This window comes from Xenopus laevis, chromosome 4S (assembly GCF_017654675.1).
Source record: "Xenopus laevis strain J_2021 chromosome 4S, Xenopus_laevis_v10.1, whole genome shotgun sequence".
Classification (NCBI taxonomy): Eukaryota; Metazoa; Chordata; class Amphibia; order Anura; family Pipidae; genus Xenopus; species Xenopus laevis.
This window is the reverse complement of record NC_054378.1, coordinates 103,568,140-103,586,166: the sequence shown is the minus strand read 5'-3', so window position 1 is coordinate 103,586,166 and position 18,027 is coordinate 103,568,140. Positions and strand designations below refer to the sequence as shown.

Below are 18,027 nucleotides of genomic sequence, written 5' to 3'. Positions count from 1 at the left end.
TGTCACTGAATGCATTTTATGGAAGTAATGTCTACATTTTGGACTATATAGAGCTGTCAGAAAGATTGTAGTAGGGTCTCTGCTTAAGACATTTACGGAGTCCATTGTCTACAGCACAGACTATCTGGTTGAACTTAGAATAAACTGGGCATGTGTGTAAATCTGCCAGCTGCTTCCATATCTGTATGTATTTCATGCCTGCAAAGATCTCCTAAGCAGGCTTTATTCATACTGGTAAAGTTATTATGGCCTGAGGCTTTAGTTCATCTTCCTGCACAGTCAATATGACTGGTTATCCACTGACACTGCTCTAAAGTGAAAGCTCTCAAATATCATCCTCCAGAATTGGTAGAATCTTTGCTTTATCTTACCATTTACTATACATTAAAAAAAAGCAAAACAGTTGCAGAGAGATAAAACAGGATTGCTAGTTGCTCATTACTGTAGCAGAATGTTCCACTTTACTATCACCCATGCTTATAGACATCTGTATCCACTTCAGTGCAGCAGTGCATTTTCTAGCCACACACTTAAAGGGGAAGTAAAGTCTAAAATAGAATAATGCTAGAAATGCTGTATTTTGTATACTAAACATAAACTTACAGCACCAGTAGCCTAATAAAACAAATGGTGTATGCTTTCAAAGTTGGCAACAGGGGGTCACCATCTTGTAACTTTGTGAAACATCTTTGCAAGACCAAGACCATGCACATGCTCAGTGTGGTCTGGGCCGCTTAGGGATCGTCATGAATTATCAAAACAGCACAAGTCAAATAATATCTGCCAGAAGCCGATACAGCAAGACTGATTAATAATCAGAATATGCAGACTGCACTGGGTCCTGTGTTGTCATGTCATCTAATGTAGATTTTACAGTTTTTGTATTGTTTAATAGAAACTTTCTCTAACGCTGCAGAACCAGTGGCTGAAGCAAAATAATCCTCCAAATAGAATCCCAGTTTATCTGTTTTAATCTGGCTCCATGATCTTTGTCCCAGCTGGAGTTGGAAACAGTAAAGGAGATGTAAAGGCAAAAATAAAATTCAATACAAATCTCTACAACTGGCAACTGTTCTACATGAAAACAAACAAAACTGCTCGGCTGGGAAGTAAGGCAGGGGCTCCCCTTGCTGTTCATAAGTATGATTGTTTCCCTGCCGTCTGACAATTCCTATCCACAGCAGTAAATGATGGGAGAATTTCAGTGCATACAGTCAGGTTTCTTATAAAAACGGTACACATTTTTTAATTAAAGTATATTGGAGATAGGTTTCTTTTTAATTAAAGAAAGTAAAAATGGGATTTTATTTTTTTTGCCTTTACATGCCATTTAAAGACTGCAGTACTCTGTGACACATTTACAAGTATACAGGCACAATTCTTCAATCATAGTAGGACACACAATAAATGCCCGGGTCATGGAAGGAAGGTACAAAACCGAGGGCCTCTAATATACTGGATAGCTATGTTTGCATTGTGGAACTCTGCCTTGTTACGAAAATATTTGCAGATTCAATTCAGATGCACCCAACCTACCAAACAGTCTCCATGAACCATGGGTAGAGTGTCTTGTAGTCATTCTTGAAGTCAATCCAGCGTCCCAACCTTGTCACACTGATCTAGGAAAACATAAGGGATGAGCTCACATAGCTGCTCTCTTCATTGGAAACCAGCACATGCTTTGCCAATGACATGCCCATTTTACATTTGGGCTTTTTGCTAACAAATTCATTGGCAGAGAGTAATTCAGGTATAGAGATTGCAGAACTGCCAATAATAATAAAAGGTTTCATTTCCTGTTACAGCTCTGGTTTTTCCGACTTCTTATATCCATAAATATTCTGCCAGGCACTATGTCAACAGAAACTTCTGACCATTTTCTGCCATATAGCCAAGCCCATAGAACAACTCTCTGTACCTCCCATTCCTGAGAATATCTCATCACAATCGCACGACACTGCTTGTTATATTCTGCAATTCCCATTTTGGCCACATCCTCTGGTCCCTTTATTCCCAAGGTCTTGTCAATTTCATATTCCTAGAGGCAGAAACAAAAAAGAAATCACACAGAGACTCAAAGCACTCTTTGCACATTGGAGGCATTGCAGGCTTAAACCAGAATGAGAGCATGGTTTCACCCAGTCAGCTAAAAACTGCAAAGAAAAGTCACAAGGATAGCAATGTAAGAGTGTGCCATTTTCTTTCAAATGAAATGCCACAAGTAACCTGTAGCAATGTTTTGTCTTCTTCATTAAAAGAAAACAATTAATAAATACAAAAAACAATATAATGCCCAATCCGGACTGAAAAAAAGAATACTGTAGCTGTCAGGCTGTGCTAAGATTTGAAACAGGGAAATCCTACCTCCTTAAAGGGCTGGTTTACCTTTAAGTTAACTTTTAGTATGTTATAGAATGACCAATTCTAAGCAACTTTATGGTCTTCATTATTAATTTTTTAATAGTATTTTAATTATTTGCCTTCTTCTTCTTCCGACTCTTTCCAGCTTTTGAATGGGGGTCACTGACCTCATCTAAAAGTAAATGCCCTGTAAGGCTTTAAATTTATTGTCAATGCAACTTTGTATTACTCATATTTCTATTTAAGCCCTCGCCTACTCCTATCACAGTCTCTTATTCAAATCAATGCATGATTGCTAGGCTAACTTGAACCAACCAATTGCAAATTGTCTCAGAATATCACTCTCTACTAAAAGTTAACTCAAAGGTGAATTAATGCCTTTCCTTTTTTGGCAGCCAAAGTGCTGCTGGTGAACTGGCTTATCACCTGCCTTCCTCAACATATGTTTACAATCCCAGCAGTCTTATTGGCTAGGCTATTTAGGGCCATCCAATCAAAGCTGAACCTTGGTCTGTCTTTGCTTGCTATTCTACTCTTTAATAATGCTCCAGTTTGGCATGTTCTACCAACACAATACACTACTTTATGCTTTTCATTTTTCTATGTTACAGTTCCTTTTATAAAATATGCAGGCCTGAAAAAGAAGAAGCTATGTGCCTTTGTCATTTTTTTTCAGGTCACTCTTGTATCTGGGATTTCCCCTTGAACTTCCCCTTAATGATGAAACTACACAGTAAGTAAGCATACCACTGGCAATCCATGACAGTCCCAGCCAAATCTTCTCTCTACATGAAAGCCACTTTGGTGAGCAAATCTAGTAACAATGTCCTTAATAGTGCCAGCCAAGATGTGCCCATAATGAGGGAGACCCGTTGCAAAAGGAGGTCCATCATAGAAAGTGTATCTGTGGGAGAGAAGGGAAGCAGGATTGATTAAGAAATGTGGGTCCTTTAACCAACAATTAGAAAAAATTAGAACAGGGTAACAGAAAGAAGTAAAAACACAAAGCCAATCCACTTGTTTTCCAAGTTCAATATATTTCTTCATCCCTCGATGGGTTGCACTGAGCATACTTTTTGGCTATTGTTTTAATCATGAAACATCTGTAGTTTTTGTTATTTCTTGAGCTAAATACGGAAAACAGGGACACTCTTTGGTGATGAAAGGCAAATAATTAACTAGTAAACAACCCCCTTACGTTACCATTTGTTGTGACTGTTTTGCTAGCAGAAGTCAATTATGCAGGGGGTTATTCTATACACTGTATCTGACTTGCAACAACCAGAGTAGTTTAAATTTCCCTGTTTAGCTCAGGAAATAACAAAACACATTATTTGTGATTAAAACAGGCAAAACATGTTCAGTATAAGCCCTATTACTACACTCATGCTGAACAAAAAGGTATACTGCCCCCTTAAGCAACTACTAAAACATTTATGCATGCTCTGTATGTATCTTAAAGGGCCATGCACTGACCAAGCATGTATGGTATCTGACATTTCAGCTTATGAACACTACGGATACTGTACAAGGGACACTGAATATATGGCCATGTTTATTTTGTTCCGTTTCTGCAGGCAGCTGTAGCTCCTCTTTCCTTCATCATCTGCCATTTAATCAAGCAGTGGCTGACCTGTTCATTTACATAAAAAATGACATTTTAAAATATGCCCAAGCTACAAACTGACTGAAATCCATAAATTTGTTGAGATCGTCCTACTCCTGCTGCTAGAATCTGTCTTTTGTTTACAGGAGAACCAGTTTAAACATGATAGAAATTGTTATTACAGCCTTGTCATATAAGCCAACAATAACTTGCAATATTCTTTTTGTAACGTACAAAAAATTCACTCCTCCACAATTCACTATATCCCTTCTGCCTTCATATGTTGCTGAATCTGTCCTCTGTTCCTCGCAAAGCCCCTTTTTTCCCCACTACCTACATCCTCTGCTATCTCCTGTATTAAATGGATCCTGTCATCGGAAAACATGTTTTTTTCAAAACGCATCAGTTATTAATGCTACTCCAGCAGAATTCTGCACTGAAATCCATTTCTCAAAAGAGCAAACAGATTCATTTATATTCAATTTTAAAATCTGACATGGAGCTAGACATTTTGTCAATTTCCCAGCTGCCCCATGTCAGGTGACTTGTGCCTGCACTTTAGGAGAGAATGCTTTCTGGCAGGCTGCTGTTTTTCCTTCTCAATGTAAATGAATGTGTCTCAGTGAGACATGGGTTTTTACTATTGAGTGTTGTTCTTAGATCTACCAGGCAGCTGTTATCTTGTGTTAGGGAGCGGTTATCTGGTTACCTTCCCATTGTTCTTTTGTTTGGCTGCTGGGGGGGAAAAGGGAGGGGGTGATATCACTCCAACTTGCAGTACAGCAGTAAAGAGTGATTGAAGTTTATCAGAGCACAAATCACATGACTTGGGGCAGCTGGGAAATTGACATTATGTCTAGCCCCATGTCAGATTTCAAAATTTAATATAAAAAAAATCGGTTTGCTCTTTTGAGAAATGGATTTCAGTTCAGAATTCTGCTGGAGCAGCACTATTAACTGATTCATTTTGACAGTATTCCTTTAAAATGCAATTCTGCTGCCTATTTACTGAAATGCTAAAGAACTCTAACATTGCATCTTCAAAACTAGACTGAAAACCTACTGCTTAATAGCTGACCCCACTATGAATATCCCCATTTATGCCTAAAATATAACCCCACCCACATGGACTATAAACTCTATGGAACAGGCACCAGGAAACTGGAATTACTGAAGTACCGATGTCACACAGGTTGTCAAATATAAAATAAATAATAAAAGGTAAAGTTTGAGGGCCATAGTTATTGACATATCTATTTGTGTTCCAAGTACAGAACAAAGTTGACATTTCAGGGACCCAAAGTTTGCTTTTAATTCGATTTTTTAAACTATAAACCACAGAACAATCTGCCTCTTCTTTCTTTCCATCTTTAAAAACTCCAGACTAGTCAGTCACATTTGATACTAAACACAAGCAGGGAACAACCAATAAAACTCCATGTGGAAGGACTAGGTATTTTACTGGATTCAGAAGAAAGCAAGGAAGGCAGCAAGAGCGCAGAATCACCTAGCACAAGAAACCCTAGTTAAAAAGGAGAACTGAAGCAGACCGTACTGCATCAGCAGAGGTTCAGAAACCATAACACAGTAAAGATTCAAGTTTTCCACAGAAGCTCACTGACATGGATCTTGTTAGGCCATATTTTAGTATAAATAGGACTGCACATGATCAGTGTGGGTTCTCAAAAATCAGGTTTAAAAATGAGGTTTATTGGGTAATAGAAATTGCCAATATATACATTCTGAAAACTGTAATATAGACAATTCATATCAGTCCCTATGCCAGTAGAGCTTACAGTCCCTATCATATTTACACATATTTTGATCCGTTTTATCAAGAGTTAGTTAACCTGTCTACATGTTTTTAGAGTACAAATTTCTGTATTTCCTGACTGGAAATGACACAGCAGTGCTAACGATTGTGCTTCCTGTGTTGCTCCCACAATCTCACTCTACAACAGTTGCTATCCCAGTGTCTTCCCTGAGAGTATTATTCCTGGTTTCATAGGCACTACCTCTCTGCTATCCCACAGCCACACTCCCTATCCCCACTGTTACTATAGACACCATCTCTCCCTACTATACCTGCTATCCCACAGCCACAGTCCCTTCCCAGAGACTATTATCCCACTGTTACTATAGGCACCATCTCTCCCTACTATACCTGCTATCCCACAGCCACAGTCCCTTCCCAGAGACTATTATCCCCACTGTTACTATAGGCACCATCTCTCCCTACTATACCTGCTATCCCACAGCCACAGTCCCTTCCCAGAGACTATTATCCCACTGTTACTATAGGCACCATCTCTCCCTACTATACCTGCTATCCCACAGCCACATCCCCTTCCTAGAGACTATTATCCCCACTGTTACTATAGACACCATCTCTCCCTACTATACCTGCTATCCCACAGCCACACTCCCTTCCCAGAGACTATTATCCTCACTGTTACTATAGACACCATCTCTCCCTACTATACCTGCTATCCCACAGTCACACTCCCTTCCCAGAGGCTATTATCCCACTGTTACTATAGACACCATCTCTCCCTACTATACCTGCTATCCCACAGTCACACTCCCTTCCCAGAGACTATTATCCCACTGTTACTATAGGCACCATCTCTCCCTACTATACCTGCTATCCCACAGTCACACTCCCTTCCCAGAGACTATTATCCCACTGTTACTATAGGCACCGTCTCTCCCTACTATACCTGCTATCCCACAGTCACACTCCCTTCCCAGAGACTATTATCCACTGTTACTATAGGCACCATCTCTCCCTACTATACCTGCTATCCCACAGTCACACTCCCTTCCCAGAGACTATTATCCCACTGCTACTATAGGCACCGTCTCTCCCTACTATAGCTGCTATCCCACTGGTATAATGGTATACGGTATAATTCTTATATGTACTTTAACATGGGAAAAACTGTATAATGTGGCACTGTTTTGCTTGCCCACTTATTTTTCATTTGTAATGTATCGATTTTTTTCTGTATTTTGATTTCAAATAAACAATAAAATTCAGATTATTAAAATAAGATTAATTTCATTCTAATCACTATTCAGGGCATTATCCTTCTGTCCCTTAAAATTAATGGAAAGTCACAAAAAAGGTTCTTAGAGGAGATGTAAATTGACAGCTTTGGGGGCCAAATAAAGAGGTTACCATGGTAACTATCCTGCACCCCATGGCCATTTAAAGGTCCAACAGCAATTTCCATGAGACACCTGCTGAATGTATACAAATATAAAAATGTTACTGTGACCGGGCTATGGGGACAAATACAGTACATGCCCCATGCATAATTTCACAGCTTTTCTTTCTGCCCTTTTAATAAAACCAGAGTACTGCACGGAAATGCCAGGTCTGGTAACCACAGGGCAAACCAACCAAAACTCTATATCAAAATCTGGATATTCACTTTGAAAGCCAAGAAAACCAATCTGCACAGAACATAAACTATGCAGTTTTATATAAACTGCCAACTGCCTAAAGGAATATAAAGGAAGTGCTTAAAGGAGAAAGTAAGTAATTTTATACCCGGGGTGCCAAAATCACTTTATAGAATCACTTGGGGTGCCTAAAAGTTGGCACCCCAGGTATAAAATGACTTTCCTTCACCTTTAAAAGAGAATTTACATTTTTTAATGTATATCTATATAAATGGCGAATAACAACAGTGGGTGGGGAGACCTGCCCTAGCCTGCCATTAAAGGAACAGTTCAGTGTGAAAATAAAAACTGGGTAAATAGACAGGCTGTGTAAAATAAAAAATGTTTCTAATATAATTAGTTAGCCAAAAATGTAATGTATAAATGCTGGAGTGACTGGATGTCCAACATAATAGCCAGAACACTACTTCCTGCTTTGCAGCTCGATAAATAGCTAGTCAGCGACTTGAAGGGGGGCCACATTGGACATATCTGTTCAGTGAGTTTGCATTTGATTGTCAGCATTAAGCTCAGATTCAAAAGCAACAGATATGACCCATGTGCCCCCCTCTCAAGTCTCTGATTGGTTACTGCCTGGTAACCAAAGTAACCAGTCAGTGTAAATCAAGAGAGCTGAAAAGCAGGAAGTAGTGTTCTGGCTATTATGTTAGACATCCAGTCACTCCAGCCTTTATACATTACATTTTTGCCTCACTAACTATATTAGAAAAGTTTTTTTATTTTGCACAGTTTTTATTTTTACACTGAACAATTCCTTTAACAAATCAATAAAATACACAATGAATGTTTATTTCATTATTCGCACCTGCTAATGACTACAGAAGAGGAGTGGAAGAGTTACATCCTAGTGGTGCATGAATCAGCATGAATCATGAAGCAAACAAGCTACAGGGGTGCTTTGTGGACCATGTTTGCAACCATCCCAACTTCTCCAATTGCATAACCACTGGGAAAAACCAGACCCACTTATGGCATCATCTCTGTTTTCTCTGGCCAACTATTTCCCTTGTGGCCCCCACCTCGTGCACTATACTAAAATCTTTTTTAGAAGTCAGTAGGACTGGGAGATTTTTTTCTGGGAGATTACTGGTAAGATTGTCCTATCAGCAGGCTTCAGACGATTGCTGGATAAAAATATGATTATATATCTTACTTATGTATTAAAGGATTTGTTCAGTATAGTGTAGATAGCTAGGCTGTGCAAAATAAAAAATATATCTAATATAGTTAGACAAAATTTTAATCTATAAAGGCTGGAGTGACTGGATGTCTAACATAATAGCCAGAACACTACTTCCTGCTTTGCAGCTCTCTTGGTTTCCACTGATTGGTTACCAGGCAGTAACCAATCAGTGACTTGAGGGGGGGGGCACATGGGTCATAAGTGTTGCTTTTAAAAATGACCTGCATGCTAAAGATCAGAAGCAAACTCGCTGAACAGTTATGTCCCATAAAGCTGCTGACTAACTCCGATTTAGAGAGCTGAAAAGTAGGAAGTTAGCCTTTATACATTACATTTCTGGCTAACTATATTAGAAACTTTTTTATATTGCGCATACAATCGATTTACCCAGTTTTTATTTTTACAATGAACTGTTCCTTTAATGTTCCTTTAACTACACAACTTGTCTATTTAGTGACCATACCACTGATCTGAAAAGTCCATGCAAACTATTCAGATCAGTGCAGTGCGTAGGATGCAGGCCATGTTTACAGTATTGAGCAGAAGCCATTTACCCAGGTGTCCTGTATCTCTGAATGTAAGTCACTCAGTGCCTAAAGGTTAAGGATGAAGAGGATCAGAACGTCAAAATGCCTGTAAGTAACTATATGCATATACCTGGAGTGCCTACATATATACTTTACCTAAATGCTATCAAAGAATCTCCAAATCATTCTCTTTAATGTAGAGATACTTTGGCTCTATGATTTTTTGATTTGGCTGCATAACAATTTCTTGACAAAAGTCACATGTCATTACAGATACGCCAATATGATTTTGGATTCTGTTTTGGTGAATGCTAAGGAAATATAAAAAGCACTGGGAGTAGGCTAAACCCTAAAATCAGCTCAGTACATTGGAATATTAATTTAATTTGCTGATGCCCGAAAGAAGAGCAGTATAAATTTAAATGAGACATATTGTCAGCCTCAGCTTTTAATATTATTTTTCTCCTTCCTTTAACTGTATAATGCCCAAAAAAGTTATTACAGAGAGAGTCCTTCTGCTCAGTGTCTCAGCTGAAATGAGGGCTGGGTGTGTCCTTTTATTCTCCAACAGGAAAAGGTAATAACTAAGTGACAACCAAAACACTACTTTAGTAGTTCAATGCCCACCTGTCTCTCTGCTCCAAGTTATCAAACTGTCAGATTCTCAATGGGGTTAGAGGTACTGCAGCCTTCCTCAGCTTTGCTGTGTCCCATTATCAGCTGTTAGATCTCATTTCCAGACCTTCTGCACATCTTCTACTGTATATAATGCTATAACTCTTGTATACTATGGTGTGGCCCACCAGCTGACAGTTACATCTCCCTTCTACCTTAGAATGTGATTACTCACAGCTGGAGGGCCACCTCCTGATGTATAGTTCGAATTTGATGGCCCTCAAGAATAGCCTACAACCTTTAGGTAGCTGATGGTTGACAGCTAAAGGGTCGCGCCTGATATGCTATTGGCTAACTACATGTTCCTTCGTGTAGGTAGGTGGCCACCCAGCTGTTACAGAACATAAATTACCTTCACTGTTGCCTGTAGGTAGTTATTCAGAGACAGCTAGAGGGACAGCTTCTAATATGTTCTTTTTCTGGCAGGAGACAATTCACCTCCTGTGACAGCTGGAAGACCACCAAGTTACAACAGTACATCAGGAGCAGGCCCTCCAGCTATGAAAATCACAGTTTGCTCAATCTAAGGTTGAAAGGGAGTTGGGAATAAAATCTCACAGCCGAAGATAAAACACAATAGAACATTAGCTTCAGTAAAATTTGTAGCTTCTCTATCTGACATGAGCAGAGAGACTATGAGTTTAACCAGGGTAAGCAGAGGAACCATCTAAAGGCTAAAGCTAGTGCCGATGGGACTAATGTTTGGCCTAGTGGCCTCTGCCCTCTCCTATTCTGAACCCATTCCAACACAGCATATTCTGACTCTGTTAGATATCTAGGAGAGGAAGTGAAGGAAAGGGGTGGTGCTGGAGTTGATTTTGGGGTTTTCTTGAGAAATTGCATATGAAAGGTATTCTAAAAACTGTACTACTTTCAGGTTTTTTTTTTAACATGTATAATCATATTAAACTTATTGAAAACCACGGTACATGTCCCCTGTAAGGTACGTGATTAAGAATACACAACAATGCCTTGTGGCAGCTCTTACCTCGGGCGGCTTTTGGACTGCTTTAAACATTCTTGGAAACAGTCAAGTGATTTCCATAGCTCCAGAATTTTCTCTTCCTCCGCAGGGAAGTTGATCGTTTCAGGTACTTGCTGAGCCATTTGTACAAAGAACCTGGGCATAACAGCATAGCAATTGTAAAATGTCACGCTAAAGCAATATTAAAGGAGACATATTGTGTAAAAAATAAGAATGTACCAGTGCATTATAGTAATTTAGATATAGAAGAATTGCACTGGGCCGGTGGGCCCCAGGCTCTTGCGCAGCGCCCATGCGCACTAATGTGGCACTGTGCGCACTGACGCGCATACACATACTGGGCACCGGAGCGGCAGGGGGTGCTGGAGGGGGGCCCGGGGCAAGTAGCCCCGGTGGGCCCCAAGCCCCCAGTCTGACCGTGTTCAGATGAATTTATTGAATATTTCTGCAAAAACCCTAATGATCCCTCCCTTCTCTTCCATTTCCTGCTCCCTGAATTCCCAGGCTGTGCAGGGGAACTGGCTGCTCTCGGTTCACTGCACTGTAGCAAAGGAACCAATCAGCAGCTAGCAGGACCTGATAGGGAACTGAAGTCGATCTGTGCTTGTGTGACTGCAGGGCTGTGATTGGCTGTCCCCCTCCTACTGTGCTTCTGGCATGGACCATTAGGACACGCCCACCCCTCACTTGAAACACAGACAGGGACCAGAGAACATCTATAGGGAGCTCCCCTAAAGATAATATTAATTTTTAGCACTATGTAAAAGTAACACCATATATTACTTATAATTGCCTACAGAATTAGGGGTTTTTCATTTATCCTATATGTCTCCTTTAACAGCCTTGTGTTTTGTATGTGTAAAACGTATATTTACATTATATTTTAAGTTCCCTTGGCCTGCAGACTATGCCATGGAGCACAAAGTTATAAGGCACCAGTGATTGGTACAGAGCAAAGTGAGAGACAAAATCATTGTTTACATGTTTACAACAAGGAAGTTTGATTAAACTAGTTTAGACAAGCTGCTCAGTGGCCATGAACAGTATATTTCCGCTACAAAGCTGATCATTTCACATATGGCATTTTACAGTAACTGTACTAATATTTCATATGTAAATAGGTCATGGACACATGAACTACGTATACTGGTCGTTCTAGCATAGTAGCTAACATTCTTACGTTTGGTTCCTTCCGCCCTCACGGAATACTTCACTACTTCACTACCTCCCAATCTCTCTACTATCTCCGCTTCTCCGGCACGGTAAATCCCCAGTTATTCGCACCGGCTGTCACAATCTGATGCAATTAGAAGAAAGCATGAGCGGAAAAGGAAGTAGAACCTGAAGCAGGGAGAAGGTGTGACGAGAACGAGCCAATCAGCGAGCTAAGCTCTTTCCACAAATGAGACGGAAGCGTTGATTGGTCGAACGTTGCTTGGAACGTGTAATATTTATATTGTGAATCAGGGCCCTTTGCCTCAGTTTCCTTTATTACTAGGGCCTGTGCTAGAGTTCTGTTAAAGAATGGTGTACTAAAAATAAACGTATAGAGAATAGTAATGTATCTTAGAAGTGGGTGCACTGGTGGTGTGAATTGTATAAAAAGACATAATACGGCGGCGAAAATGGCGTTACTATGTGATACATATACATTTGGTTTAAGTCATACATACCTCCCAACATATGAAAATAGAAAAATGGACATAAAGCGAAAGTTCAGACCACGCCCATTTTATGGACACGCCCCTCAATTACCATGTCCATGTTACAAAAATTGGTAGGTTATGGAGAGTTTGATTAGACATCAGAGAAAAAGGACGGCACTCCGATATGTGGAATATACATTTATTCCAAATTCATACAAGGATCCAACGCCCTACGCGTTTTGGGAATCACTCCCTTAATCATAGGCATACATCTTGGACCAAACAGACAGGTTATATACAAAACATAAATAGCGACCCCTACTGGGTTCAATGTAGAAATACAGTTTAAAAACACATATGCTTTATTATCTATTAAAACCAGTCTCCTAAAGGTCAAAACCTCGTTTTCCATATTAAAAACAGACAATCCTTGTAAAAATGTGTGTATAGTTTTAACTATAATTTTAATTTTAGTTTTAATTTTAGTTTTAACTATAAAGCCCTGGAGAGTCGATAACCAATAATTAATGCTTAAAGCCTTCTAATCCACGTGTGAGCAGTAAACCTTTTCAGTAAAAAAGGTTTCGAACTATATATATACAACATAATTTATTGAGGTATGCAAAGAAGGTGATAGGTAGATATGGATGGAAACCATCAATGAATACCAATCTGGTTAGAGGCCCGGCACTCTAATATAGATATAACAGGTCATGTCTAGTATTCAGGCCGTTCGGTAACCTAGTCTCCATCTTTAGGATCCAGAACGCCTCCCTCAAATTTAATAAGTGCTCAACATCTCCACCCCTAAGGGGTAATTTCACCTGTTCAATTACTTTGACCGACAAGTCGCGGGTTCCTTTTCTTGAGCATAATGCAAAATGTTTACCAACGGGGGTCCCCTCGTCCTTATTCTCAATCGATCTGATGTGTTCACGTATTCTTTCTTTTAGACAACGGGTAGTGCGGCCCACATATTGCTTAGTGCAACTTAAACATTCCAATAAATAAACCACATTTTTAGTGTTGCAATTAAAGAAACCATTACTGTGGAACACCCTACCCGTTGTACTAGATCTGAAAGTCGCCCCCGTGGAGATAACTTTACAAGTTTTGCAAATGTTGGCCCCACATCTATAACTACCCTTAGTGGACAACCAGTTGCCCCTGTGGCTCTCGCCTCCTGTCACCACTAGGCTGGGTGCCAGCATTTTCCCTAAAGTGGGTGCTTTCCTTGAAACACATTTGACATTAGTGGCAGATAGAACACCTGACAGTTTTTGATCATTATACAATACTGGAAGGTATCTTCTGACTACGTTACAAATTTTCCTAAACTCCTCGCTATACTCTGTGATAAAAAATATATCCTTATCAGTCCCATTGGTATTCAATTCCCGGTTTGCACTAGCCCAGGTATGGGATTTTCTATTAATCTGAATCTTACTCGCTTCGACATATGATGTTTCGATCATTTCTTTAGTATATCCACGCCTCAATAGTCTGTGTCCCAAGAGCCTTGACTGTTCATTGAAGGTGGTATCCTTACTGCAGTTTCTCCTGTATCTAACAAATTGGCTATATGGAATACCCCGTATTGTATGTTGTGGGTGGCAACTATTGGCCCTTAAAATAGTGGAGAGTTTGGACACATTTCTGGAGGTTTTAGGGTTTGTTTTTATGTGTTATTACAGTTTTGCTAAAGAAGATGCATGCCCTTTAAGCTGCAACTCACAGTTTCCCCAAGAGACCTGCTTATCTTAAATTGTTACATTTCTCTCTTTGCTTATCTAAATTGTAACACATCTTAAAGGAAAACTATACCCCCAAAATGAATACTTAAGCAACAGATAGTTTATATCAAATTTAATGACATATTAAAGAATCTTACCAAACTGGAATATATATTTACATAAATATTGTCCTTTTACATCTCTTGCCTTGAACCACCATTTTGTGACTCTATCTGTGCTGCCTCAGAGATCAGCTGACCAGAAATACTACAACACTAACTGTAACAGGAAGAAGTGAGGAAGCAAAAGGCAGAACTCTGTCTGTTAATTGGCTCATGTGACCTTACATGTGGTTTTTATGTGTGCACAGTGAATCATACAATCTCAGGGGGCGGCCCTTATTTCTTAAAATGGCAATTTTCTATTTATGATTACCCAATGGCACATACTACTAAAAAAGTATATTATTATGATAATGGTTCATTTACATGAAGCAGGGTTTTACACATGAGCTGTTTTACTCAGTATCTTTTAATAGAGACCTACATTGTTTGGGGGGTATAGTTTTCCTTTAAGTGCACATGCCACATATATTTTGGGATCTTTGCTCTCAGCCGTAAAAATTATGGCTGATCCCAGTGTTATTTAAGAGGCTGTTCACCGTTGAGATAACTTTTAATATGATGTAAAGAGGGATATTCTGAGATACTTTGCAATTTGTTTTTATTTTTTATTATTGAAGGTTTTTGAGTTATTTGGCTTTTTATTCAGCCGCCCTACAATTTGCATTTTAAGCAATCTAGTAACTAGGGCCTGATTACCCTAGCAACCATGCATTGATTAGAGAGACTGGAATATGAATAGGAGAGAGTCTGAATAGAAGGATCAGTATTAAAAAGCAAATAACTTTACATTTCTAGCCTCACAAAGCATTTTGTTTTTAGAAGGGGACAGCGACGCCCATTTGAAAGCTGCAAAGAATCAGAAGAAAAAGACAAATAACTATAAAACTATAAAAACCAATTGAAAAGTTGCTTAGAATTGGCCATTCTATAACATAATGAAAGTGACCTTAAAGGTGAACCACCCCTTTGATAGGGAAAAAAGATAAATATATAGGAAGGCCGGTATTTTTTTCCAGAAAAGGTGGCAACCCTAGCTGTTTAGTGCACGAGATCAAAGAGAAAGTCGGGACATTTCATTAACAATCCAGGACTGGGTGTTGAGCGGTCAAAATCAGGACTGTCCCAGCGAAAAACGGGACAGTTCAGAGGTATGCATTGCAGTAGCAGTAATCGATGCCAAAGCTAAAATAAACATGCAAAGGGAGCTGCCTTGTGCTGTGGTGGCTTTCTTCTGACCTGTAGTTCCACTTCATAATGATCAGTAACTGTAGAATTACAGCCTCGAGACAAATCCCAGCATGATTTGTTTTGGTTTATTTCACAGGGCAAGATACTACAGGCCTACAAACAAAAACTGGTTTTAGATACTGCTGATAGAGCAGAGCACTTTGGGAATTGGGAAGGTATTAATCATCGACAAGCAACTTGGCTGCTCAGGCTATGCATTGCAGGTGAATTTTACCCTTTTGTCACCTGTAGTAGGGAATCATAATAGGATTTATTTTCACTCTATTCCACTCTGTGTTCTGGGAACATTTATGCAGAATTGCTCTTTTGGGCAGGGCCATCTTTACCTCTTGTATTGGTTATATTTGTGTATGTAATCTGTATGTTCATTGTAAACACATATTTATTGTATACCACTGTTTCATTCTTTATAATAAAGTGTCAGGTGGTGTTTACAATGAGAAAACATTCTTCAAATTTTTCATTGTTTCTCCTGCTATTTTTTGCAATGATAGCTGCTGGAACAGCAATGGGGTTGTTTACCTTAATATTAATCTTTATTTATAAGTTTCTAAACCAATTTTTCAGTTGATCTTCTTTATTTATTTTATGTTTTTTTTTATTATTAGCATTTTCATTCTGGCTATTTGCAACTGAAAGTGTAATTTGGTTGTCAAGGTCACTGACCGCAACAATCAATTATCAGGTTTAGGTTAATTGCTTATCTTTCTTCTAAGGCCCACTGGCATTGATCTTCCAAACTGCTGCTTGATTGTTATGGTAATTATGCCCTACTTAGCAGGTAGCAATTGAAAGTCCTGGGAGTTGTAGATATTCAGAAGGAAATGTCAAAAACCACAAGGAATATTGAATATTAGTTTCAGACTGTTCTGAACACCATGCTTAATATTAAGTTGGATTACCCCTTTAATATTGGGTCGAAGTTAAATATGTTAGCACATCAGGTCATGTCGGTGATCTGGCATGGGCTCAATGTGCTTTCTTATTTACTACAGGTAAAGTATATCACTGAAGGTTTCTTCCCACTGAGATCAATAGCAAGCACAAAGAATAACCCTTGGTTTACAAACATGATCCTAAATCTATTAAAATAATATTATCATCCCATATATAAATATATATATATATTTTTTTAATATTTCTTTTTCACCTTTACAAACATCTAACTGGTCCGCCAAACAGTTTCCTGCTATTTTACAAAACATATACAATTGTTTGTCATATAGCATACATACATATTTTGAATTGGTTTCCCTCTTATCTTAACCATCCTACAAATTTATCCCACAAAGATATAAACATCTTTTAAATATAGAATGCTTTACTATTAAGATACCTATCACCAACACCCTTTGTGGCTTAAATATTAAATAAACTGATACATCACACTAATTTTTACATTCAAATTGTATCAAAATCATCTGGAAAAATGTGTTACCTTTATTGTCTAGTGTTTCAGTACATTCACTGTATTATCATCTTCATCGTTTCTTGAACTAAACATTATTTTCACATATAAATAATGGTATGATGAACACATTTAAACTGAATGCAGGGTGAAAACGCCCATGAGTAAGAGCTCTAAGACAAGTCAATAGAAGTGAACCTGACAGGGCTCATTAGGTTAAACTCTAACCTAGGAAAGTAGGAACGCAAACAATTCACCAGTGACCCAGCTGATAATGGGAAAATAATAAAAAAAAAAAAAAAAAAAGTTGGGTCAATATATCACATGTAGCATTTTATGTGTTGGCTTTGTGGAGTAGTGCCAAATCTGCCAGTGCTTTTTGCCCTTAACTAAAATGGTCACTGCACACATGGAGTATAGTTTGAAAAAAATGCACACATGCATAGAACCTTTTTGACATTAGCCTAAGTATCTTAAAAGGATACTGTCATGGGAAAAAAAAAATTTTCAAAATGAATCAGTTAATAGTGCTGCTCCAGTAGAATTCTGCACTGAAATCCATTTCTCAATAGAGCAAACAGATTTTTTTATATTCAATTTTGAAATCTGACATGGGGCTAGATATATTGTCAATTTCCCAGCTGCCCCAAGTCATGTGACTTGTGCTCTGATAAACTTCAATCACTCTTTACTGCTGTACTGCAAGTTGGAGTGATATCATCCCCTCCCTTTTCCCCCCCCCAGCAGCCAAACAAAAGAACAATGGGAAGGTAACCAGATAGCAGCTCCCTAACACAAGATAACAGCTGCCTGGTAGATCTAAGAACAACACTCAAAAGTAAAAACCCATGTCTCACTGAGACACATTCAGTTACATTGAGAAGGAAAAACAGCAGCCTGCCAGAAAGCATTTCTCTCCTAAAGTGCAGGCACAAGTCACATGACCAGGGGCAGCTGGGAAATTGACAGAATGTCTAGCCCCATGTCAGATTTCAAAATTGAATATAAAAAAATCTTTGTTCTTTTGAGAAATGGATTCAGTGCAGAATTCTGCTGGAGTAG

General features: G+C 38.9%; 1 protein-coding gene and 1 non-coding gene across 3 annotated transcripts in view; both read right to left on the bottom strand.

Annotated features, from left to right (window-relative positions):
• The window catches only part of iars1.S (isoleucyl-tRNA synthetase 1 S homeolog), a 62,899-nt gene extending 50,402 nt beyond the window's left edge, over positions 1–12,497 (bottom strand). The window contains exons 1-5 of one of the 2 annotated variants that reach the window (XM_041591272.1): positions 12,479–12,497; positions 10,809–10,940; positions 3,109–3,265; positions 1,919–2,038; positions 1,537–1,619 (exon numbers count right to left, since the gene is read on the bottom strand). In XM_041591272.1, the coding sequence (XP_041447206.1) occupies positions 1,537–1,619; positions 1,919–2,038; positions 3,109–3,265; positions 10,809–10,927 (479 nt within the window). In that variant the 5' untranslated portion in view covers positions 10,928–10,940; positions 12,479–12,497. 2 annotated transcript variants of the gene reach the window in all.
• On the bottom strand, positions 7,234–7,365 carry LOC121393465. Its single transcript, XR_005961085.1, has one exon. It is a non-coding gene; the product is annotated as a small nucleolar RNA SNORA84 (small nucleolar RNA).
• Positions 12,498–18,027: the final 5,530 nt, after the last annotated feature.